This window comes from Carcharodon carcharias, chromosome 12 (assembly GCF_017639515.1).
Source record: "Carcharodon carcharias isolate sCarCar2 chromosome 12, sCarCar2.pri, whole genome shotgun sequence".
Classification (NCBI taxonomy): Eukaryota; Metazoa; Chordata; class Chondrichthyes; order Lamniformes; family Lamnidae; genus Carcharodon; species Carcharodon carcharias.
Genome location: NC_054478.1, coordinates 48834909 through 48862030, shown reverse-complemented (window position 1 = coordinate 48862030; position 27122 = coordinate 48834909). Strand labels below are relative to the sequence as shown.

The 27122-nt window shown below is 39.3% G+C and overlaps 1 protein-coding gene across 22 annotated transcripts in view; it reads left to right on the top strand.

Annotated features, from left to right (window-relative positions):
- The window catches only part of LOC121284774 (R3H domain-containing protein 1-like), a 131243-nt gene that overhangs the window by 65652 nt on the left and 38469 nt on the right, over window positions 1-27122 (top strand). For all 22 annotated transcript variants that reach the window (XR_005944539.1, XR_005944538.1, XM_041200383.1 and 19 more), the window contains 5 exons: window positions 1348-1590; window positions 8450-8573; window positions 11435-11589; window positions 12943-13094; window positions 17661-17764. Coding sequence is in view for 20 of the 22 variants with exons in the window: in XM_041200383.1 (XP_041056317.1) it covers window positions 1348-1590; window positions 8450-8573; window positions 11435-11589; window positions 12943-13094; window positions 17661-17764 (778 nt within the window). In the remaining 2 variants the exon portion in view is untranslated. The remainder of the gene's footprint in view (window positions 1-1347; window positions 1591-8449; window positions 8574-11434; window positions 11590-12942; window positions 13095-17660; window positions 17765-27122) is intronic.

Genomic DNA, 27122 nt, shown 5'->3' with positions numbered 1-27122 from the left:
TGTAAAAACTCTGATAACAGTGTCAGTATCTGTTAGAAGGGAGAATACTTTGAACAAAAGGTACTGCCCCAAAAATCTCCTTATGCCTTTTTTAAGTTAACAAGAAGTGCACATGTACATGCATAATGTATGTAAAAAAAATTATTTGATTTCATAGATTTATTTTTTTGCCTGTCTTTGCTATATTTAATATCACAACACTTAATTAAAGGGGATAATATTTATTTCAAATGCAAATTACTAGCTCCTTATGCATAATTTTAACAAAAATGAAGTAATATATTCAACTTTGTAGAAACTATCGCCTTTTGAAGAATCATTTTTCCATTGGAACATTGTTCTATTGATGTAAATTACAGACGTGTCCAAGAATGCCTCCACAGACTAAGTGAGAAACCCGTGCTTTAAAACAACCTCAGTGCAGATCCTTGATCCTTGATTTCATATTTTTAACTTCAACCATTGTGCGAGCACTCTGAACATACATTTGATCCCATTCCTTTCCATTTCCTTTTGTTGTTGTTTAAATGTGAATATTAATAGAAAGACATCAAATATGAAATTGCGAAGTACAAAGAAATCTACTTTACTGACTTATTTGTTACACAGACAACCAACAGGTTGTAATGTAAACATGCCATGTAAAATTTACATTCTCGACAAGATGTTGTTTTAATATAAACATGATCATGATGTTTGTCAGAAGACAGGCTTGGTAAATATCTATGTTATGTGACATTATATTAAAAATCTAGTAGTCAGTGCTATAGAATGCTGATGTTTCTCAGCAACGATTCCTCACTTGGTCCAGAGGTCTAGACTAATAATTTGCAGACATGAGTTCAAATTCTAGCACAACTACTTTGGAATTTAAATTCAGTCACTTAAGTAGATTGGGTAACAGCAGTAATGGTGATCAGGACACTACTAGATTGTCATTAAAACGCACCTAGTTCACTAAGGAACTAGGGAAGGAAAATCCACCTTTTTTCAGCCCCACAGTGATGTGGTCAACTCTTAACTACCCTTTGAAGTGGCTTAGCGAGCTGTTCAGTTGCCAAGAAGGTGGTTTACCACCAGCAACACTTCAAGGGCAATTAAGTGCCAACTGTAACTGCTGGCCTTGCCAGTGACTGTAATGTCTTATGAATTTTTTTTTTTAAGAAGTGTTTTCTCAATTTTAATTACTTTAAATGGAAAGGGTAGATGCTTTCACTATCATTGAATTAGACCTTTTTCAGAAAGGCTTTATAAACATCTGCATGCCTTTTGATATATAGAATGAGAGGAAAAGCCCTAATTATTCATACAGTTCTATTTTAATCACAACTTTTATTTTCCATGCAGCAAGAAAGCCTTGGGGCCCAGTTTAGCCAGATGAGCCTTGGCCGTCAGCCATCTGCTGAAGCTCCAGATACCCACACTGCCATATTCCCATCATCTGTGGTGCTTCAGCCACAACAGCAACCTGGATTTATCATGGCATCTCCAGGACAGCCACTCCCTACTTCTAGCTATTCTGCCTCTGGTCCTTCGGTTAATCAACAGGTGCTTCAACAACAGGGATATATGCAGCAGCCTATTCAGCAGGTAAAAATAACAAAGCGCAGGTTATCAGTTTCTCAGTTAACATTAAAATGAGAAAAAAGGGTAATTTCTCAACTATGTTAAAAGACTTTCATACACATCTCAAAATTCATTATCGGCTTCTTGGGCATCTCTCCCAGTTCCCACTTCCTCCACCTACATAACCTTAATTGATGTCCCAACTCCTTTCTTGTACAAAAGCACTTTTGAAAGCGTAAAAAACACCTTTCTCGGGGAGGAGCTCATCATTCTGCATTTCCTCAGATAATCCAACTAAAATACAGAACTGATGCTGCATGCAAGCTTTTCATCATACTGACTCTAGGTCAGATAATATTTTTATGGAAGACAAATTTTATGTTCAAGTTAAAGAATATTAATGTCAGAGAACAGAACTTAATGTTAACATTTAAGCATTCGTATGTAAATTAAAGCACTAGTACATACAGGATAAAGTTTTTACATCACCCTGATAATGGTCCTCAGTACCGTCTTATGTTGCACCCATGGAACATTTATACTCAATATACTCAATGTTCGCCCCGTCTGTCAGCTGCTAGGCTTGTGTCAAGTTCTGATTTGTTTTGTGCAGCAACCTTGTGTACACCACATATGAGCAAGCTCTCTTCACTTCTAAAGGCGTTCAGGTATCAAGGAAAGAAATTCCATCCTTTCCGCCCCATCAAATATGTTATTAACTCAGGTCCATTTCATTTTCCTTCTGTTGTTCCATTAAGCATCCAGATGAAAATGGAATTGATTTTTTTAGGCAAAATTTCTTAGAATGCTTTGTTGTTTATTGTCCACTTGATTGGGATTAAATTTGTACAATTATCGACTTAATTGAGGTTATATATTACGGCATGGTGGATGGTAAATGCTGAGCTGCCGAAATCCCAGAGGGAAACTTGAAACAGATGCCAAAACGGTTTTTGCAATATGTGCAGTATGAGGAGCAGTTCTGAAATCAGGAAACAATTTCCTTGACTACTTATGATGATTTTATAAAGTAAACATTTATTAAAAGAATAAAGAGGAAAAATAAACACAATTACATTTGAACACAAGAATGGCTTCACACAGTAAACTGTTTTAAAACAGTTCCACAAAACTTGACTACCCTCAAGAGCTAACCTTTCCCTTTTCTGTTCAGCAACTACCCTTATAGATTTTAAAATCTATAGAAGTCTAGTAATTTTACCATACTGTGCTTTTTCCTTGGGATGCCTTCTGAAGATGACAGCAACTGGGTTTTCAGGTCTGGCCTTGCTTATACTGTCTTCTGGGAGTTCTGATCAGCTACTCTCTTGTCTTCTGGGAGATCTAAGCAGCTATCACCTCACATAGTCTTCAGTATTTCCTTAAATGTGTTCCTTCCCTTTGAGATCTCCCATTGTTTCAACCAGAAATGCTTTCTTCCCAGAATTGATTAAATTTTTCTTTACTTTAGCTCTTAGGCTTGTAAAAACAAACTTACCCTATCTTTACCTCACTTCCTTATGCCTTTTTACAACCTGCATATATCCCCCTTTGAACTAAAATAACCTGATTCAAACCATTCCTGTTATTTTTTTATGTAAAACTCTGATTGAAGTTCCTCTTCATTCATTAACATATCAAAACCACTTCTTACTGTTGACTTTAGACCCTTGCCATCATTCTAGATCTCAATCCAATTACAGCCTGACTTCCAGTACATAAGAAAATATGCCATGTTTATTACCAGAAGAAAAATACCACAATTTCTTGTTTTCTTGACATAGAGCAGAGGCGGCACATAAGGGCAGCATGAACTTCTTGATCAGTGAGCCCATAATCATCAAACATGTCTATTGCATACCATTGCCATTAATTGCTGTCAATGTCTTCGCAGCTGAGCAGCCTCTGTCTGATGCTTGTATGAAACCTGCTAATGTCAGCTTTTACATGATGTGATTTTGAGATGCATAATTATTGTAAGAAAAGGTAGCTCTAGACTTTAAGACCCTAATTTATTATTAAAGCTAATGGACACAAGCATTTCTGATTTTGAGTTACTGATTTCACCATTAGCATACTGAAGTGATTAAACCAATTTTTTTTTTTACCATTTGTAGCCGAAATAAAATTCTAAGTCTCTAGAAACTTACTTGTATGGCATTTGACACAGTGATCGGCACGTTAATACAATCTATAATCAAGTTTGTCAATAATAGCTGTTATTATGGTTGCGCTGTTTGGTTGGCATGTATGGAAACCTGTAACCATGCTTAAGAGTCTCCAAGCTATTGAGAAATCCATATTAATTTCAGCCTATGCCTTATAGCAAGTGTATACTCTGTGTAGGAATGCATGCCACTCACTTAAACTCAGCAATATGAGTTCAGGTAGGCCATAACTTAGGTGGTGTTAGTGATCATAAGAGTTCAACTCGCTGAAACTATAGTTTAGCAGCACGTCAACCTGGTAAGCTGCTTGTGTACATAGGCCCACTCTCTAACAGTACTCTGAATTACAGGATTATCAAGAGATGAGTGAGAAAAACATGTTCTCCTAACTCCCACCCCTCTCCCAGATTGATCTGTTCTCCTTCATGCCATGAATGAACTGGTTTGTCCAGTAAATCATTGCCAGAATAGTGGAATATTGGAGACTTGCCTGTTTAAGGTTTTGTGTTGAAGAATCTGCCACAGGAGATATATGTGGTTCCAACCTCACATGTCAACTTGGAGCCAGTTCCATCCAAAAGAATCCACCGCTGTCCCAAGACAAAAATTAAATATTAATTTTTGCTAGTATGCAAAATTGTAGATCTTTCTGCATTTTCTTCATAAGGCATAAACCAATATTTTTAGATCTTAAATTATTACAGTAATGTGTAGTTTTTTTATAATGCTGTTTGATGAATAACAACAGTATATTCCTGTGGACATGGATGCTATGGGATGCCCTGCATTGAACATTATAAACATTAAAATTAATAGTGCTATCAGTTTCAGTAGAATAGGAAATCTCAAAATAGATAATTACTCCACGTCCAGATGGCATTCACCCAAGAGTGATTAAAGAGACGGGTTGGGTGCTCTATGAGGCCTCTGCCCATATCTTCAGTAGCTCAGTAAAGTCAGGGGTAGTTCCCTTAGATTCCAATTTTCAGAAAAGGGGATAAATCAGAGCCAGAGAACTGTAGTGCCAATATGCTATTTTACGATCATTCTCATCTGATATAATCTTTTTGAGGTTCACTTTCCTGGAATTAGAAGATCAAGGGGTGATTTGATCTTACTTTTCACGATATTAAGGAGACCAGTGAGTGTAGATTGAAAGAAATTATTTCCACTGGTTGGGTACTCACTAAGATTAGGGAGCATAATTCAAAAATTAGAGACGACCTTTCAAGAGTGAAATTAGGTAAACCCTTCTCCACACAAAGGATGGTAGAACTTCGGATCTCTCTTCTGCCAACAATAGTTGATGGTAGGCTAATTGTTAATATTAAATATGAAACTGATAGATTTTTGTTAACCGAAATTAAGGGATATGAGGAAAAGGCAGGTAGATGGAGTTAGGTCACAGATCAATGAATAGTGAAATGGGTTTGAGGGACAGAATGGCTTACTTTATGATGTCTGTAAACTGGGTTTTACAGGGCACTCTGGTCCCTACCCCTGGCTAAAATGTTTTGGCGAGATGGGAGGGCCCATGAACCCGATGGCTGCCCCACAGCACTTTAATGCTGGGAGCAGTGCTAATTATTTTAAGACGAGGCAATCAGATTGACCGCAGCTCCGTAGTCCCTGCAGCACTAGCTGGAAACGATGGCCACAGCTGGGGCTGTAGGTAGTCCCACCAAGCTGGAGTCCAGGCAAGTGCAGGGTTGGGTGTCTCAGTTAGAAGGGTGGGGGAACATGGCTCAAGAGGCCAGCGGGAAAGAGGGTTCAAGGGGGGAGTAGGGGGAGCAACCCAGGACATCTGCAAATACTGGTGATGATGGGATGAGGCCTATGAATTGGCCACAAGGGCCTCAATAGACCCAAGCTCAACATCTCTTTTCCAACACCGCACCCCACCCCCAAGGCCCAGTAAAATTTCAGGCAGGTTCTTTAAATCTGCTGACGGGGGCACATGAAATCCAGCCCTATGTTAATTCAGCAGGGCAGAAGATAGAAAATTGGTCAAAAAAATAATCCATGATTTAAAGGGGAATGGTCAAAATGCTACTCTTGTACTGAAGTTACACAGACAACCAGTTTGAAAAGAATTTCACAACCAAATTCCATTTTGTGTTACAACAACTAGTGTAAAATGGCTTCCGGGTAATGAAAACTGGATAGAACAAGTATCCACGTTCATTATATTGGAGAAGGACAAGTGATAGTACTTCGCAATATCATCTCTGGAGCATGGTTGCTATTTTAATCATATCAGGCAGTTTAAAATGGAGAGCTAACAATATCAGCTTAAATACCAGCCTCTGTTAAGGGTCTTGTTGCTGTGAGGCATGCTCCTTGAAGAAGTTGAAGAGCTTGGCTTTATTTCTATCTGGTTCACCGATGTTGCCAGGAGTAAAATGCTAAAAGTTCAGGATGAAATGAGTAAAGACTAAAGGAAGATATTGGGAAAAATTAAAAATACTAATCAGATCAATTCCTGGGGAACTGGAGTGACTCAGTGGGTACCTGTCCTGCCTCCAAGCTAGAAGGTCCCAGCAAGTCACACTCCAGGACTTGTTGGCTATGAAAGAACCCAGCCACTGGTGCAGTGTGTACTGCTGCCAGTCCCCAGCCAAGACAAATCGCAGGGTTATTGGCTGGAAGGGCATCTAGCTGTAAAACTACCCAAAAAAATGTTTGATTGGAAGAAGTGATCAGCCATTATTGTGGTGGCCGCACCACCCCTACACGTTACATGGGAAAAACCAACAGAGAAAGAGAAGACTTGTCAGTCATTATTGCAAGTGACAGTTTCAGATCTATCCAAGGTAGCTCTTGATGGAGTAGCATGGAGCATTGCAGAGTAAGTCATGACAATAAGACAAGAGTATGGGCATTTGTTAGAAAAATTATGTTTAACATGGCAGGATATGCAAGGAACATTTTATTAGCTGTTATATCCAATGCCCTACTAAACCCAACAATAGCACTGACTTATACCCACCCCCAAATATTGGAAGACATGACAAGATAATGAGCTGTTTAAAAAGATGATTGTCTCAAAATTATCCCTGCTGACATCTGAATATATAGAAACACTTTAATTTCCAGAAGCTTAATGCATGCTGCAGCAAGGGTTTAGCATGGGAAAGCCAACTCTGTATTTAAATTTCAGACACCATCTCTCGCCCCCCTTTCAAAACCACTGTCGTCACCATATTCAAAAAAACTAAAACTTGCTGTCTCTGCCCTCTCCAGCTGCCACTTATCCCGAAGCTCCCTTTCCCTTTTGAAGTCCTTAAAAATGCCATTATCTTCAGCTTTATGCTCATCTCCTACAACTGCTTCTTCAACTTATACCCTCTACACAGCACTAAATCAGCCCTAGGCATCTCCTGGCATTAATTCTCGTTGGAGCAAAGTGTGAATCTTGTAAATGTGGATCTCTATATACTGGTGGTATTATAGATGGTGTACAATGTTCCCTCTAATTTTTCTTTGTAATGGGCAAGCTACAAACTCCTTTGAGCACTATTATCTTGTCCATGGGCAGTTTACATTTTAAAAGTAATGGAACTTTTACAAATTGCTGTTTATTCAATGCACGGTACGTTCCAGATTTCTGCATCACCGTGCGCACATGAAATTGCTCTCCTCCCACTTGTCCAATTCTACTTATCCTCAAAGGCCCTATTCCACTCCCACCTTCACTGGCCCCCAACACACTTTTCCTCTAACAGGTCACATTGTACTTCTACGCTCATCTTTCTTCTCACTGTTTCCATTGGCCCTCTTCTCTCTCACATCCCATTCGCCCTCCTACCTTCTGAAGCTCAGTCTGCCATGACACACTCAGATCTTGTCAGACTCCTCACTTCCCGCTGATCTCCCTGCATGTTCCACAAGGCAGGGGACACCTCGCACTTCCCCCAGCTCAAGCTTACTACTCCTCCAATCATAGCTGCACCTTTTTCAGCACTCTCCAGGCACTCACACTATTACTGTTGAGGTTTAATATCCCACTCAATCTTGCTGTTGTGCGCAACATGTTTATTTCAGTCTGTGGTACATCCCAGATAGCTGCGTAGCCATGCATGTGCCCACCGTATAGGGAACATTCATGATGTCTTATAATGACCAGATATACAATTATTGCACAATGGATTGAAGTAAAATAGTTTTTATGTTGGCCTAACCCTTCAGAGTTCTACTCTACTATTGTTTGTTTAGAAAATTGCACATGGGAATTTGCTCATCAAATTCAATTCAGGAATACCATTCTAAGATTGCTTTGCATCTATAACATTGTGATTTGTGCAGTACAGAAAAGGATTTTGCAGAGGAGATCGAGTAAAATGGATTGAAAAAAGCAAATCCTATGTTGTATCAATGAGTAACAAGCATTAATCTTGGATCATGGTAACTTTTTATGCTATATATTGATGCTTCTTAATGGTATAAGAAAAAGCCCCATGTACAAAATGATTATACCAATGTATAATCTTTTGGGGTCCTTAAAGGGGATTGATACTGTTATACAGGGTGGGTGCTTAAATACAACATTCATGATATACATGATGTGATGGTGGTGTATTTAATTGATCAGAGTTACACTGACAGCTTATTGTGCAAATTAGATCATCGTCCATTGTGTTTATTCAAAAAAAACTTCAGCTAATGTTTCATGGCAACAATCCTCTTTAAGAACTGTTTTTCTTTTCCTTTTACAGCTGTCTAGTTGTTACTGTGCTCCAGGTCAGTATCCCCATTCCAATCAGCAGTATCGACCTGTAGCCCCTATCCATTACAACACTCAGCAGAACCAGCCATTGTCACAAACTGCCCAGCAAACAGGTTGGTTTCTGTTTGTGCACGTTTTCTTTCATGTGATGGTTTCTAACCTTTGTAAAATGTGTTTTTGTATCTAAGCACTTGGTTTTCATTTAAATTATCATCTTCAAGTGCTTGGAAAAATGTCTCCTTAGAGATGAGGAAGTTAAAGAATTATGCTCACATTTTAAATATTTTACGGAAAAGATAATCCAGGCTCATACATCATTTTGTGAAAATAGGAGGTGCTGAATGAACAGACCTGGAGTTTCTTTCCGTGGATTTCTCAATCTTCTGTCAATCTCAGTTCTCGCATATGTTTCAAGGATGTTGAATGTGAATTGATAATCAGCATTTCTGTGAGCTGTTGAATACGGGGCCGGAACACTGTCCGAGAGTGCTAGATTTCTCACAGTGAACCGGTCTCTTTTTCAGCTGCTTCTTAAACTACGGGGCAAAATGTCTAGGTTGATGGCTCATAATATCAAGATGAAATATGATGGACTGAATCTTGTAACCTATATTTATTTTAAGTGCCAGGATGGGATATGCTTAGTAGTAATACCTGAAATTCTGTGAATATGAAGATTAACAACATTTTCATTTTTATGAAGATGAGTAGGGAACTTTTTATTTGTAATAGTATTCTGATTTAGTTCATTACTGTAAAATGCATGAAATTAACCATATTTTCTGCTTAAAGTGGGATTGTGAAAAATTTCTTTCACTCCTCCTGAATTGGCTTTGGTACCAAGTACTGTGATTGTTTCTCCATTTTTGTGACAGTAAGGTGACTAAAAACATCTAAAAATGGAATGGTGCCTGCAGCCCTGAGGATAGGTTCTGAACCATCAATTTATTTTGCCCTACTTTCCTCTCTTCAGGGGAAATTGATCGCATTTTGCTCTGCAGTGCTGAAATAATTGAAACATATTCACAGTAGTGCTACAGTCTCCTGCCGTTTTCAGTGAGAACTTTAGATGGTTGTCATGGATAACATCTATCATGTAATCTGGCCATTGAGTATTTTGCTAAAAATAGAGTATTCTTCTAAGGGAAGTATTTTCTCAGCATGTGGTATGGCAGGTGTTCCTGTTTAATAGAGAATATTGTGCTGTTTACCTAATACCTATTACTTTAGGAATCCACTTCATTTTAAAACGCAGGCACAATTATTTGGTATTTCATCTTTCATAACATAGTATGTAAATTTTGCCACATTAATTCATTAGTACAAGTGGTCATTTGAGTTTGTTAGATGATATTACAATATCATCCCAGAATAGTGACATATTTATTTTTGTATAATATATAAGGTAGTTTTCATAAATTACAATATACTGACAAATTATGAAACAGTAGTTCTGGAACAAACGGTCAGCTTTTAGATGAACCGTTTCATTATTGGGCACCAATAAATGTTGACTTTGTACTTTGGAGCTCATGTGACAATACAAGATTAGACTTACCAAATATTACACCACATAAGGAGGCAATTCAGCCCATCACACTGTGCTAGGTCCCCTGCCTCCCTTTTTAAGTTTGTTTCAAAATTTTATCCATTTCCCCTTTTAAAAACTCTTCTGGGTTCTACTTTCAGTATTCAGTATTCTGGTTATATATTTCAGATTCCATAAACATTCAACATTTTTTTAAAAAGCAGATTTCCTGACCTCTCGCTGCAAATTTAAATTTATGCCCTCTAGTTACTGAATATCCCTGTACCTTTTTCTCTGGAGTCCCCTAAGGATCTATCCTTGAACCTTCTCCTCTTCATATTGTCCTTATACCATATGATCAGATATGGGTTCAGCTTCCATGTTTACACTGACAAAACCCAAGTCTACTTCTCCACTATCTTTCCACCCATCTGTGTTGTAAGACTGCTTGTCGGATATCCAGTTGCAGATGAACCACAATTTCCTTCACTGAAATACTGGGACAGCTGAAGCCATCATTTTCAACCCAACCATAAAGGCCTTCAAAAAACAAAACTTGCATTTGCATTATATCTTTTAAGAAAGAAAAATGTCCTCGGAAGCACAGGGGAGGCATAGATAGCAAGAATGGTCATCGAATCGGGGAGGAGATACTAGGGCAGCTGACCAAAAGCTTGTTCAAAGAAGCTACAATCCTGTTTAGTTACTCTAAATCCTGCTGAAACCCACAAGAATTGAGGGAAGCTTTAAACGATCAAAATTGATATTTTTACTAAAATGGCAAATTTCTTCTGTATATTATTTTCTAATATAAAAGTGGACAAGTTATTTTCAACAAAATGTACTCACTGAATGTAATTTGAAAAAAATGTAATTTGAAGGTGCTACTTGTAATGCAACATCAGCTGCAAAGACCCATCATCTTGAAAGCTTTTTATTATTAAGTAAAATGCTTTTCTTAAAGTGCCTTTTTTTATTTGTTCATGGGATGTGGATATCGCTGGCTAGGCCAGCAATTATTGCCTATCCCTAATTACCTTTGTTCAGAGGGAATTTAAGAATCAACTACATTGCTGTGGACCTGGAGTGACATGTAGGCACTCTATAGTCATAGGTAAGGACAGCAGAGTAAAGGACGTTAGTGAACCAAATGGGTTTTTACAACAATCAGCAACGGTTTCATGGTCATCATTAGACTTCTAATTCCAGATTTTTATTGAATTCAAATTCCATCATCTGCTGTGGTGGGATTAGACCCCAGCTCCCAGAACATTATCCTGGGTGTCTCGATTACAAGTCCAGTGTGAATACCACAATGCTACTGCCATTTTACCAATGCTAATGTTCCAAGGCATTGCAAGTCCTTCAAATTATTGGCCATTGCACCAATTTAGTGTTTTGAGGGGAAATAAACTAAATTATAAATCTGGAATTATTTTGTTGTAGGTTTTCAAACCGTGATGTCAAGTCAGCAGCAGAGCTATCAGGGCTTGGTTAGTGTTCAGCCTCAAAATCAAAATGTTGTGAGTGGCCAACATAACAGTATGGGCAATCAGATGCAAGGCATGATGGTCCAGTATCCTTCAATGCAGTCCTATCAGGTATGTCATCTTCAGTGATTTTTTTCTTGCCTGTTTTGCCATCTAATTTAAGAAATAGTCTATATGAGTATCTATTGTTATAAGTACCATGCCATTCTCCACACCCTGCAAATCCACCCCTGATTTTTTATATAGAAGAAAGTTAATCTTGACATTTCTTTAAATTATCAACTGTGTTACTAACATGTAGCTTCTCAGACTCTATTCCAGCTGCTCCAGTAACATGCTAGCTTAGTTCAGTTGTAAATATCAGGGGCCATAACTATGTAACAATCTGAGAGCTACTCCAGAGTTACTGCACCCTGGGTAACCACATTACAGGCTGGAGAATCTGAATCCGCACTTCTCCTCCCCATGTCTGTATTATGTCTTCCTGGGTTTGGGTTTTCCAAAACAGCTTACTGTATACTTTGCAATCAAGTTGTTCGATACACCCTGAAATTGAAGGTTTTAAAAATTCATCCTCAGTATGCGAGTGTCACTGGCAATGCCAGCTTTTATCGCACAACCCTAGGTATCCTTGAGAAGGGTGGTAGTCAGCTGTCATTTGAAACTGCTGCGGTACATGTTATGAAGATGTTATCACAGTACCAGTACGTAGAGTGCGCCAGGAATTTGAGCTGGGAATGTACATCTAAGTCAGGATGGTGTGTGACTTGGAGGTGATAGACCTTTTCTAGGAAAGTGCTGCCAAAGGTGCACTTGCAAGTTGCTGCAATACACCCTGTAGACAGTGCACATTGCAGCCATGGTACGCTGAGGTTGGAGGAAATGGATTTTTAAACAATGAAATGGAGTGCGGATCAGACAGATTATTTTGTCCTCAAATAGTGTCAAGCTCCTTGGGTGTTGTTGAAACTACAGACATCGAGCAAGAGTATTCTATCACACTGCTGCTTTGTCTTGGTGGTGGTACGATGTCTTCAGGGAGCCAAGAGATGAGCCATTTATCACAGAATACCCAACTTCTGACCTGCACTAGTTGCCAATATATTTATGTGGCTGTTTTAGTACATTTTATGATCAATTGTGACCTTCAAGGATGTTGATTATAACAGGCTCAGCAATGGTAACACTGTTGTATGTCATGGCGAGGTGGTTCTGCTCTTCATTGTTGGAGATGGTTATTGCCTGACACTTGGTAAAATAGTATTTGCCACTTCTTGGCCCAGTCCTGGATGTTAACCAGTAGATTGTTGGCTAATATTTGAAAAGCTGTAAATACTTTAATAATTCATTGCTACTCTTTAATATCTTATTTCATAATTTATTTTGGCCTTTTGGGTGTAACACAGCCTGCAAAGTGATTGGAAAGCTACATGTTATCTTTCTTTTTACGTGTTTAAAATTCAGATATCATTGACTCCAGGCTCCCAAGGAATGGGTCAGCAGTCCTATCAACAGCCAATTCTAATTCCAAGTCATTCAAACCAAGGGCCTTTGCCTTCTGCAGGAATGCCAGTCTATTACAGTGTTATCCCACCAACTCAACAGAATAATATGAGGTCAGTGTCTTTGGTAAAATGTTTTAAGCTGCCCATTTTGCTCACTTCACAAAATAGGTATATTTTTCATTTCATTCCTGCTTCCATCTGACTTTGTGTTTCACCATACAGTAGTCAAGCTTCTAATCTTCACATATTTTAGGAAAGGTCCTGTTCAATTCTCTTGAAGCTTGTGTTGTCTTTGGAGGGGATGGTGGAGACATGTTGAAAATTCAATTTGATCAATTATTATATTTGATCAATCTTCTGTTCTCTTGTCGATACCCACAAATCTAAGTTTACTGTTTCCCAGACCATAGAAAAGTTAAATTGATGTTTGTTGGCTGTATTAGCTAGTAAGAAAATATTATCTTTCTGCTTTCATTCAATGGGCATACAGAAGAGATGACTTTTTGAAGTTTTACAGTCTCATTGAGTTCTTCTTTTAGTTTATTCTTTTTTTAAGTGTCACACGACTGTTTCACCATCCTTGATTATTGACTACTCCCATCTGCCTCTAGTGATCTCAATCTTGCTGCTCCTGATTAATGCTAGAAAATTTGAATTGCATTCTGTGGATCTTTCCCAATGACATAACAGGCCTTTTTAGTTTGCTTTCATAAGGATTCATTCATATATTAAAATACACAGCTGATTAACTTGTGCAAAATCTATTTAGAATTTGGATTGATAACCTCTCCATTGAATGCATGAGTACCAAATTTAAGTATTATGCCTACTGGTTCCACTGCTTTCATTATAATTTACTAAGGGTTTATATGCCAGTGATTATTTCAAGCCTGTTGATAGGTGGAGAAAGGACCTTCCAGTGTGAGTCCAAATTGCTGCTATTTCTTCCAATTACAGATAAAATGGGGAAAAAGGAGAAAAAAATGTTGTGTTCCAACTTATTAGAACTTGGATAATGCCTTATTTTGTCCCTCATGTTTTTCCATAAATTGAAAGTTGGTTTTGAGCAAGGTGTTTCTGAACTTTAAATCACTGTTATTAAAACTTCCTATTAGAACTCCCAAGTCCCACATCCTTACTTCGCAGAGTCACAGTATTTTAAAGGCACAGAAAGAAGCCATTTGGCCCATCATGTCTGCATCAGCTCTCCAAATGAGCATTATGACCTAGTGCTTTGCCCTGCCTTTTCCCCATACTCTCTGTTGAGATAATCATCAAATGCCCTCCTTAATTCCTCGATTGAACCTGCCACCACCACAATTTCAGGCAATGCAGACCCAAACTACTTGTCGTGTGAAGACTTTGTTTTCTCAAGTCACAGTTGCTTCTTTTGCAAATCACTTAGAAATCTGTGCCCTCTCGTTCTTGATGCCTTTACAAGCAGTAACAGCTTCTCCCTACCTTCTCTGTCCAGCCTCCTTACGAGTTTGAACATCTCTATCAAATCTCCTCTCAGCCTCTTTCTCTCCAAAGAGAACAGTCCCAACCTTTCCAATCTATCTCGTAACTGAAATTTCTCATCCCTTGAACCATTCTTGTAAACCTCTTCTGCACTCTCTCTAATGTATTCATATCCTTCCTATAATGTGCTGCCCAGAACTGTACAGAATACTTCAGCTGAGGTCTGACAAGTGTCTTGTATAAATTCAGCATAATCTCCTTGCTCTTGTACTCTGTACCCCTATTAATAAAGCCCAGGATTACTATATGCTTTATTAATGCTCTGTCCACCTGTCCTGCCACCTTCAATAATCTATGCACATATACACCTAGGTCTTTCTGTTTATACGCCCCCTTCAAAATTTCACCCCTTATTTTATATTGTCTGTCCATGTTTTTCCTACCAAAATGCATCACCTCACACTTCTCGGCATTGAACTTCATCTGCTACCTATCTGCACACTCCACCAGCTTGCCTGTGTCATTCTGAAGTTCTATACTATGCTCCTCACAGGTTACAACACTCCCGAGCTTTGCATCATCTTTGAAATTTGAAATTTTGACTTTGAAATTTTCCCCTGCACACCAAGATCTAAATCATTAACATATATCAGGAAAAGCAAGGGTCCCAATACCAACCCCTGGGGAACCTCACTACAAACCTTCCTCCAGCCCAAAAAATATCCATTGACCATTATTCTCTGCTTCCTATTTTTCAGCCAATTTTGTATCCACATTGCTACTGTCCCTTTTATCCTATGAGCAATAACTTTTCTCACAAGTCTGTTCTGTGGCACTGTATCAAATGCCTTTTGAAAATCCATGTACACAGCAATACCCTCATCGACCTTTTCTGTTACCTCTTCAAAAAAAACTCCAAGTTAGTTAAACACGATTTCCCCTTTGGAAATCCATGCTGCCTTTTCCTTATCAACCCATATTTTTCCATGTGACTACTAATTCTATCCAGAATAATTGTTTCTAGAATCTTGCCCACCACTGCAGTTGAACTGACTGGTTTATAATTACTGGGCTTATCCTTACAACCTTCTTCGAACAAGAGCGTCATGTTTGCAATTCTCCAGTCCTCTGGCACCTCCCCTGAGTCTGGGGAAGACTGAAAAATTATGGCCAGTGCCCCTGCCATTTTTACTCAAAACTTCTTCCAATATCCTTGGATGCATTTTGTCCAGTCCTGGTGCCTTGTCAACTTTTAATTACCAACGGTCTATTCAACACTTCTTCCTTATCAATTTTAAGCCCTTCGAGTGACAGCTTCTTCGTCTGTTGCCATGGCCTGGGTAACATCTACCTCCTTGGTAAAGACGGATGAAAAGTGTTCATCTAATATCTCAGCTATAGCCCCTTCGTCCATGTGTAAATTCCCTTTTAGGTACCTAATCGGCCCGACTCCTCCTTATACCTCCCTTTTACTATTTATATGCCTATAGAAGACTTTGGGATTCCCCTTTATGTTGGCTGCCAGTCTTTTCTCATAATCGTTCTTCACTTCTCTAATATGTATTTTCACCTCCCCTCTCAACCTTCTATATTTCTCTTGGTTCTCAATTGTATTTTCTACCTTACACCTGTCATAAGCACACTTTTTCTTCTTTATTTTAATTTCTATCTCCTTTTTTCAACCAGGGCACTCTGGATGTTTTTTGCCCCACCTTTCCCTTTTGATGGAATATATCTTGACTGCCCGAACCAATTCTTTTTTGCAGGTAGCCCATTGTTCAGCTCCAGTTTTGCCCATCAATCTTTCATTCCAGCCTATCTGGCTAGCTCCTTTCTTACCCCATCGAAGTCGGCTCTCGTCCAGTTAATTATTCTTACTTTGGATTGCCTATCATCGTTTTCTATCATCATTCTAAAACGTACAATACAATGATCACTGCCTCCTAAGACACTTGATCTACTTAGCCCACCCCATTTCAAAGGAGCAGGTCCAACAGTGTGCCTTCTCTTGAATTGGACACGTACTGCTGTAGAAAATTTTGCTGAACACAATCTAGGAACTTTTGCCTTTCTGCACCCTTTACACTGTGACTGTCCCAGTCTACATTCAGGTAGTTAAAGTCACCTATTATAACTACTCTATAATGCTTGCATCTCTGCAATTTCACTGCAGAATTGTTCTACATCCTTCTCACTAGTTGGCGATCTGTAGACTACCTGAGCAACGTAATTGTACCTTTTTTGTTCCTTAGCTTGAACCAAATTGATTCTGTCCTTGAACCCTCTGGGACATCCTCTTTCTCCAGCATTGCAATTCTCTCCTTAACCAATACCACCACCCCTCCTCCTTTCCTTCCTTTCCTATCTTTTCTGAACACCTTGCACCCAGGAATATTTAACATCAGTTCTGCCCTTCCTTGAGCCAGGTCTCTGTTATCGCTACAGCATCATATTTCCACATGGTAATCTGCACCTGCAACTCCCAAGTCTTATTTACTGTACTGCATGCATTCACATACATGCATAGTAAATCTGATTCAGATTTCGTGATTTTCGCCCTCACCCCAACTTCACCTATTAATTTGCTATTCTCTATACTAGTGCTATCTATCCCTCCCATTATTTTGTGCACTCTGGTATTCCTCTCTAATATTTTCTCTTGGTTCCCATACCCCTGCCGAGTTAGTTGAAAGCTTTGACAAATCTTTCCAAGTGCAGTGAGATGATTTCACTAGTCTGATTTCTGATTGTTTGTACAATGGATAGAATCACTTTCATGTTGCTATTTGTATAAACGTTTAGATTTGCAATGTAATGCCATGCTTTGGGATTGTCTGTTAGCATCACCAAGTTTGTATTCAAATAAGTTCTTAGCAACAAGTCCCGACACATTTCTGTTGCTGTGTTGTTTTGATGCCTCTTATTTTCACTTTACCCCAGCTGCTTTTCACAGCTATGTCAATCCCAAGACCTCTATTGGCATGTCTTGTTGGCTACAATTCTAGCTTCAAGATGCTGTCTGTCTGAATATTTCATTTTATTCCTGTTAGAATAGATTGCAGCTGGTAGGGATGGTAAAAGATTAAATTGGACATTAAAAGACCAGCAGAGTGTAACAAAAAGAGATTAATTTGCTTTTGTAATAGCACAAAGTGGACTAGTCTGACCCAGATCCAGATAGTTTTGACACATAATAAGCGTTGTCTCTTTCCAAAGTTCATCAGTAGGTTATCTGCAGCCTCCAGGAACGGACCAGATGCAGTTTCCTCGGCCATCTTCCCCATGCAACTCTCAACAGCTACCAAGCCAGCAGTGTGCAGGTGAGCAAATGAATTTTGTATCTCAAATTATGCTGCTTTGTTTGATAAATTAAATTCAGTAGTATTGAACGTTTTCACAGAATTTTCATTTAAATGCGACTAGTGGGGTACTGCAAGGATCAATGCTTGGGCTCCAAACTATTCACAATCTATATCAATGATTCAGATGTGGGGATTAAATGTAATGTTTCCAAGTTTCCAGATGACATAAAAATTAGGTGAAGTGTGAGTTGTGTGGAGGATGCAAAGACGCTTCAAGGAGATTGGAGAGTTTAAGCCAGTGGGTAAAAATTTGGCAGGTAGAATACAATGTGGACACAATGATGAAATGAGGTTATCCACTTCGGTAGAAAAAACAGAAATGCAGAGTCTTTCTTAAGTGGTGAGAGGCTGGGAAGAGTTGAACTTCAAGGGGACTTGGGTGACCTAGTTCATGAGTCACTGAATGCTAACCTGTAGATTTGTAGGTACCACAAGCAATTTAGAAGGCAAATGGTATGATGGCCTTTATTACAAGAGGATTTAAGCATAAGACTAAGAATGTCTTATTGCAGTTATATAGAGACTGCACCTGAAGTATTGTGTGCAGTTTTGCTTTCCCTACCTAAGGAAAGATATTCTTGCCATAGAGGGAGTGCAGCGAAGGTTCACTAAGTTAATTCCTGGGATGGAGCGATTGTCCAATGAGGAAAGATTAAATAGCCTGGGCCTTTAGTCTTTGGCGTTTAGAAGAATAAGAGGTGATCTCATTCAAACATACAAAATTCTTACAGGTTTTGGCAGGGTAGTTGCAGCAAGGATGTTTCCCTTGCCTTCAAGGTCTAGAGCCCAGGGGATAGTCTCAGAATAAGGGGCAGGCCATTAGGACTGAGATAAGGAGGAATTTCTGCACTGAGGGTGGTGAATTGTTGGAATTCTGTGTCGAGGGCTATGGGGGTTCAGTTGTTGAGTATGTTCAAGACTGAAATCTATAGATTTCTACGTATTAAAAACATCAAGGGGTGTGGGAATAGTACAGGAAAATGGTGCTAAGTAGAAGATCTGTCATGATCTCAGTTAATGGCGGAGCGGGCTCAAGAAGCTGAATGGCCAACTCCTATTCGTATTTCTTATGAACTTAAATCATGTAAGAATGATGAATGCCTGTCTTGGACTCAAGCTCCTAGCCCCTGCTAAAATTACAAGACAAGGGCAATTAACTAGAAAATGTACTATGCCTATAGAATGTATAGAATATTTCAGAATTCATCTTTTCTTTATATGCTGTGTCTGTGTGTGTTTTGTTTTTTCAAATGCATAATACATTCAATTGGGCAAAGTCAACATGGTCATATAAGACAATCAGGCAGTCAACATGGTTTTATGAAAAGGAAATAATGTGTGACAAATTTATTAGAGTTCTTTGAGGATGTAATAAGCGGAGTGGACAAATGGGAACTAGTAGATCTAGTGTATTTGGATTTCTGAAAGGCATTTGATAAGGTACCACATAAAAGGTTAGCTCACAAGATCATGTTGGGAGTGATATATTATCATGGATAGAGGATTGGCTAAGTAACATGAAACAGGGAATCAGGATAATTGGGTCATTTTCAAATCCGCAAACAGTAATTAGTGGAGCATCGCAGAGATTAATGCTGGTGCCTCAACTATTTACGACCTATATTAATGATTCAGATGAAGGGACAGACTATATTGTAAGACTGTATAGTAGCCAGATTTGCTGATGACGTAAAGATGGGCAGGAAAGCAAATTTTGAGCATGGTACAAAGGGCCTGCAAAGGAACATAGGTTAGTTGAATAGGCAGAGATTTAGCAGATGAAGTATGATGCAGGAAAGTGTGAGGTTGTCCACTTTCGCAGGAAGAATAGAAATGTAGAATATTATTTAAATAGAGAGAGACTGCAGAATGCTGCTTTACAGAGGGATCTGGGTGTTCTTGTACATGAATCACAAAAAGTTAGCAAGCGGGTGCCTCAAGTAATTATGAAAGCAAATGGGATCTTGGCCTTTATTGCAAGCAGGTTGATGTAAAAGTGGGGAAACCCTGCTACAACTGTAGAGGGCATTGGTGACAACTGGGGTACTGTGTGCAGTTTTGGTCTCATTACTTAAGGAAGGATACATTTTTGTTGGAAGCAGTTTAGAGAAGGTTCAGTAGGCTAATTCCTGAGATGAAGGGGTTGTCATATGAGGAAAGGTTGAGCAAGTTGGGCTTATACTCATTGGAGTTTAGAAGAATGAGAGGTGGTCTCATAAGATTATGAGGGGGCTTGACGGGGTAGATGCCTGGAAGATGTTTCCTTTCGTGGGGGAATCTAGAACTAAGGAGCATAGTTTAAAAATAAGGGGATCGACACAGTAGTTCGAAGTTAAAGGGAACAGGCAGCAAAAGTGGTGTTAGGGCCACAATCAGATCTTGATCTTATCGAACGACATAGCAGGCTTGATTGACAGAATAGCCTACTCCTATTTCTTATGATCTTTTATAATCTCCACTGGCAAAAAAGTGTAATTATAGGCTTTCCTGGGCAGTTACGTTATAAATGTAACACATTCAAATTTGTATCGTGGTAATATAAAAAAAGGACAGATGTATGACTTTCACATGGGAACTGAATTACTTCTGTGTGCCTTGCTACAAACTTCTCCTTACCACCACCAACAGCCCTCCATCCTGCCTACCTTTTCACCTGAAAATTGCACTTGATCTTAGCTCCCAGTATACAGTTCTATGGGAGATCAGTTAGACATATACACTTCATTATATTAATAAAGTTCACCCAGTCACCAACTAAATAAAAAAAACTGCAACAATGTGAACAAACTGCAACATTGCCAGTGGTCATGCAAGGAATGGTGATACAAATCTGTATCTCTAACAATGTTTCCAAACTGAACTGTAAACAAGCAAATCTAGTGTGGTTATCAGAATAATCACCATTAATAGTTCAGCAGCTTGGTTTCAAAAATACAGCAGTACCGCAGTGGCTAAATTGAACTTCAGATGCTGTAATATAGTCAGCATTGCAGCTGTCCATCCTTAACTGAATTCGGTTTAGTGTAACATAGGTAACTCGGTTTCAGAACAGCAGTTTTAAGATTACACTGCATGTAGCCTCTTATAGGTGTATAATTTTATCAGATGGTTTCCATATTTAAGTTCAAGACATTAGTAAAAGTGTTTGCACCCTCCTTGCAGTGCTTGCATGCTGGGTAGAATCATCTCCTACACTGTTCCAGTTGTTTATTGTTATCAGGTGCTGTCTTCTTGTTCGTACCAAGATGATGTATGATTACACTGTAGTTCTTGAGAACTTATATAATGAAATTGACAGTCAATGCCACATTGTCTCTCTCTGAACTGAGTTCTCTAAGCTTTTATTCACTTATTTTTCTGTTAACCTTTACCTGAGCCTCTGACTACCGTTGTGTAGTTTGATCCTCAATCTATCTTGGTCTCTAACTTTTCTCTACTTAATTTAAGTGTTAAGTCGCACCTTGCTATATCTGAATATCGAAGCTATCCAAAAGAATTTTCTCTATTTCACAAACTCATTTAAAAAATAGAATAAAACACACTTACAGACCTGACCTGGCTTTTACAAGTAAATCACAAAGACACTTTTTGGGCCTTGATGTACTGTTGAGTTTGACAGGAACACAAGGTTTGTGCTTCTGCTGTTAACATTGCACTTTTAAAGGCACTTGTCCAAATTTTACCAAAGACTTCCCTTACTCTCTTTGGTCTACCTGGCAGATATGAAACCACTTGTTTTTCACTTTCTGGTCATAAGCTATTAGAAACACAGGTGAAGTCAATCCTTTTGGCTCTTTCATTGCTCTGGCTTGCACTTTATAATTCACTGAAGCATCTTTTAAGAATTTCCTGGGCTCAAGCAAAGTGCAATTTAAATCCTGTCCTATTTTGTTGCTTTTGTTCATGTTTGTCCTACTGTTCTTGGCTATACAGTGCATTTTCTTGGAGAGGTCGCAGTCAAAACTTTCAAGTATCCTCAGCCACACTTCAGTTAATCTGTATAAGTTTTTGATGTTTTAAAAAGAATAGTTCATCATTAATAGTTTGCCAAACTGTGAATAAAGCATAACATTAGTCCTGGGAACACCACACACTTAGCATGCAGTGAAAAGAAAGTTGGGATGAGATTGGAGATGATGCCAGGTGCAGTCTTCTACTCCTGTGTCGTATAAAGCCATAACACTTCCAGACCACTGAACCAGTTTATTTTCCCACAACTAAAAAGGTGTGTTCTCTTTTGCTTCAATTGCACGTTTTTAATTGAGGAGTTGAGTAAGATTCCAGTTTCTCTTTAACGTTAGTTTATACTAGGTGGTCTTTGCAGTTATAAAACTTTGTACTTTATTGCCAAAATGCTAGTCTGCTGCTTTTTCAAAGATTTTCCTGGAAAATTAAGCATTGGTATCAGTTTTTGTGAGCCAACAGACAGTCCATTATGGACATCAACAAAAACACTCATCCCCAGTAGGACAGACAAATAACATAAGAATTCTTTAATTGTTTCACAGGCCTTTAGTGTGCTGAGTGATACTGTATTCAGGACATGTGGCAACAACCCTTGACCAACCCTATTTTCTCTATACAGCCATTTTTTAAAAAATTATAAAGCATACAGAACTTAAACCAACAAACCAAAGACAAACAGAGCTCAGGATAGAGATTGTGCCCTCGCTTCTCCATTGACACTATGTCTACACTAATCTTTGCAAAAAGCTTTGAATGCTGAGCGAAATGTACTTCATCCCAATTTAACCTTGGAAACTCCCAACATTGGGCTCAATTCCAGGTTGGGAGCCTGGAAGTGGCTGTGGCAGACGTCGGTCACAATGTTCCCGGAGGTGGCCAATTAAGAAGTTGCCTCCAGCAGGCCCAGTAAAAGGGCCCTCAAGATGGAGGAACCCTCTGAAGAATTAGAAGTGTGGCCACAGCTGCAAGCCGTCAGGTGGAGGGGTAGCACTCCACAGGATGGCCCACTGTCACAGCTGCAGGCCTTTGGCACCCAGGGCTCTAAAAGTGGGATTTCAAGGAGACCTCGCTGAGTGTCACCCAGCAGGGGCAGGGGTTTCTTGTATGTTGTCATCAATTTGACCCCAAGTGGGGACTAAAGTGAGCATAATTAACCACCTGCTGCTGCAAGGCAGATAGCTGTTGCCAGTCAGACCCTACCTCCAGCAAGATTGCTTGGAGGCAGGATTCTGCTGGGGAGCCATCCTGACGTGAAAGTTTCTAGTTTTCCCCCAACCCCATTTTTATGGGATTAGGAAAATTCAGCCCATTGCCTCTTACTTATTCACTGCTTAAAACTATGACGTGTCTGTCTGAATTTTTTCCAAGTCTGTTTACTTTCTCCTGTGCCCATTTTGGCTGTTGCTTCTGATCGTAGCCCACTATATCTCTCTTCCTTCTGGGCCTTTTTATCCTCTGGGCCCTTCAGTCATGTCTCCTTGCCTTCCCCCAGGAACATCCTAGAAAACAAATAAAACTCATTGCTTCTTTTCTCCACCGCAAGCCATTTCTTAAAACCCTCTCCCTCGTCCTTTTCCACATCATTTCCTACGAATGCACGGAGCTTCTGGATATGGACCATCTGCCTCTATTGACTCCTCTCATGCCTTCAACAAGTTCACCTTGTCTCTGATATCCACCTCCTGATCGCTTGATTTTCTTCCCACAATTTATATGCCACAACATCAAAATAGCCTTAACGACATTCACAAATGACATTCCCCGTGACTATGATACACTATTCTTCTGCATCTCTCTCGCCTTCTCTGCAGCTTTTGATATGGTTGACCACACAATCCTCTCCCAAAGCCTTTCCTCCTTTGTCCATCTAAGTGATACTGTACTCACCTTGATGCCATTCTTAACCTATCCACTCATAGCCAGAGAATTTTCTGCAATAACTGTTCTTCTTGTCCCCACGACATCACTTCCAATGTCCCTCAAGGGTTTATCATTGGTCCCACCTTATTTCTCATCTCTATGTTGGTCCTTGGTGACATCAGCCAGAGAGACATGACATTTAGCATCATGTGTATACTGACAACACCCAGCTCTACCTCACCATCTTGTCATATCCTCCACTGCATGTGTTGTCAGAATGCTTGTCTGATGTTCACTTCTGGATGAAGTGCAATTTTCTCCAATTACACATTCCTCCATTATCTTTGATCCCAACAACAAACTCTATTCCCTCACCACCAATTCCATCCCTTCTCTGACTACTGCCTCAGGCTGAAATAAACTGTTTCAACATTATCTTTGACCTTAATCTGAGTTTGTGACCCCCATATCTTCTCTATCACCAAGACCACCTAATTGCACCCCCATAATATTTCCCATTTTCACCTCTCCCTCAGCTTACCTGGTTTTGAAATCCTTATCAATGCTTTTATTACCTCCAATGCTCTTATCACCCTCCTCCCCTATTCCACCCTCCATAAACTTAAGCTCATCCCAAACTGTTATCTGCCTGCTCATCTACGCCACATACAGGTCTGCCATAATCCCTGTACTCATTGACCTACATTTGCTTCCAGTGCATCAATGCCTCAATTTAAAAATTCTCACTGTTGCTTTCAAATCCCTCCATGCCCCCACCCCCGCCGCTTTCTTATCTCTGCAACTTCTCCCAGCCCTATAAACCTTCCAGAACTCCACACTTTCAATTCTGGCCTCTTGTGCATCCCTGTTCTCTTTCAAAACTATGCCTTCATTTGTCTAGGTCCTGTTTCTGCATCTTTCTCCTTTTGCCAGATCTTTCAAATTTACTTATTTAACCAAGCCCTCTGGTTCAATATCATATTTTGTCAGAGTATGTTCCTGTAAAGCACCTTGGGATGTCATCCTCTGTTAAAGGCATTGTATAAATGTGAGTTATTGTTGTTGCCCATCAACAGCTGCTGATGGCCATAATCAATGCATTAGATACTTGTTATCAGAACATGTCAAAAGCTGCTGTATCATTATTTTTCGATTGTCCCAATTAACCAGTGAAAGAACATTTGTGCCAAATATGAGAACTAAATCCAAAATAGCAAAAAAAAGGTGGCCATTCTAAGATGGGAGCCACCAATGTTAAAGTATCTGGTCTCTCTAAGTCAGACATTTCTGGGCATGCACCATTGCCAAATAGAACACTGTTTGGCATCAGGAATTCTCCGGCTCCAGTGAGTGCAATGAGCACTTCTTCAATCTGTATAGATGTTCTACTTAAACCAAAGATAAAACATGATTGATCCTGCCAAGGAGGAAGCACTGATCAGCAATACTGAATTGCCTAATTTCAACCAGACCAACTAAAGAGTAACAGAGTACCTTGCGCAAAGGATTTGATTCTGTAAGCAATTTCATTCATGCTGCAGCCTATTTAATGAACGCCCATGCCATTTCCACAAGGAGGCAGTCTTAACCTCCACAACAAAGTAATGCAAAAGGAACCATTTAACTTGCCCCATCAGCTCAGATTGATTGGAACAAGGCTTATTGGAAGAGAAGGAGAAAAAAGATGGGCTTTGCAGTCAATTGCATTCAGTACAGGTGAAGCAACCAGGTCCTGTGGCTGTATACAGTGGGAGTAGGAGACCAACTGCAGCATTGCCTATCTGCAACATCGTGACAACGTTTTTTGTGTGCATGCTAGGCAGGTGATTTTCCACAGAACCACTCAAGCTAGGCTTTACTCCCATGGTGTCTGGAGGATGCAGATCATTCAAAGAATGAAAACTCTACAAGGTAGGAAATCAATTAAAATCTGGTGTATGAGTAATTGTTTAGCAAAATTTCTGTGTTCAATTTTGCAAATAGACTCAGCCAAAAAAGAGTTTTGATTCAAGCCAACTGACAAGTTCAGTGAATTAAACAGAAAAGAGTAGAAATATTTAAATTGCTATTTATATATTTTATACACTTTTTATCCCTCATCCATTGATTCTCCTCTTTCATTTTCCTGAAAGGGTTGACTGCTGGAATGTGCTTCATGGGTGCCAATAACATAGAATGTGCATCACAGAAACAGGGCATTCGGCCGACCTGGTCCATGCTGGTTTTTATGCTCCGTAAAAGGCTGCTTACGCCCTTCTTCATCTGACCCTCCCAGTTTAACCTTCTTCCTTTCTCCCTTGTGTATTTATCTAGTTTCACCTTAAGTGCATCTGCTTGCCTCAACTACTCCTTGTAGTGAGTTCCACATTCTTTGGGTGAAGGAAGTTTCTCATAATTTCTCCATTGGACTTATAAATGACTATTTTAAAGGCTCTTGTTTTGGTCTGCCATAAAATTGAAAATGTCTTCTCTATTTCTAGCCTATCAAACGCTTTTGTAATTTTAAAAACTTATTTCAGGTCACCCCTCAGTCTTCTCTTTCCTGATAAGCATAACATTTTGGTTATGGTATACTTGTAATAATCCCGTACCCCAGTGGCCATTCTTCACCTGTGGCTGAGCCAGTAAGCTTTAGTAGGCTACTCAACTGAGAGGTATCACTTCTGGTCAGGATGCCGGGCTAATGATGAAGATTTGATCATTTTCCCTTTGTTACCTGAGAGGCCCTATTGAGAACTGTAGCACTCCATCCACCAAGGCTCTTAGAGCATGAAACAACCCCAGACTGTTAATTTCTTCTTGAGATTGTAATATTTAGTGTAATTATGGCTGTTGTTAAAGTGTAAGCATTGTCTAAACCAACATTGTAGAAATAGTGGGAAATATTTGTCCACTATTTACACAGATAATTGTTTCCGTTTTGGGATGTCTTGTAACATACTATCAATTACAGGTGTAATCATCTGACAAATTATATTATTACAATTGTCAACAACACAAGTTGCTATTGCTGCAGATTTCTACAAGTATTTATGCAACTAAAACCTCAGTAGCTCTTCATGGCTAGCATGCTGCTCAGTGTGATTTTTGGAACTCCTGGTACCTGCTGCTTGCCTCGCAAGGGTTCATACTGATGCTTGTCAGTTGTCTAGTGACCAACTGGTGACCATCTTCCTGATAGGATGGTAGGCAAAATGTTTTTGAAGTCCAGTTTGTTTCAAGATCATGGCTACCTTTAGAAGTTTAAAATCAACTTGTATCTCCAAATCATGAATGGGAGTTGGAAGGCAGATCTGTTCCTGAGAGCTGAGATCTTTCCCATTTGGTTTTGTTTAATCTTGAAAGTTTATGCCTATGGAGAAAGATTGTGCACTTTATAATAGGCCAGAGAGAAATTATTTTTAATTTTCATTTTTCAGTAGCTTAGATTGGAAATTGTGTGTGATGATGAACCACCTGATCCAAAAAAGCTGTTAAGTTTTATCTTAAC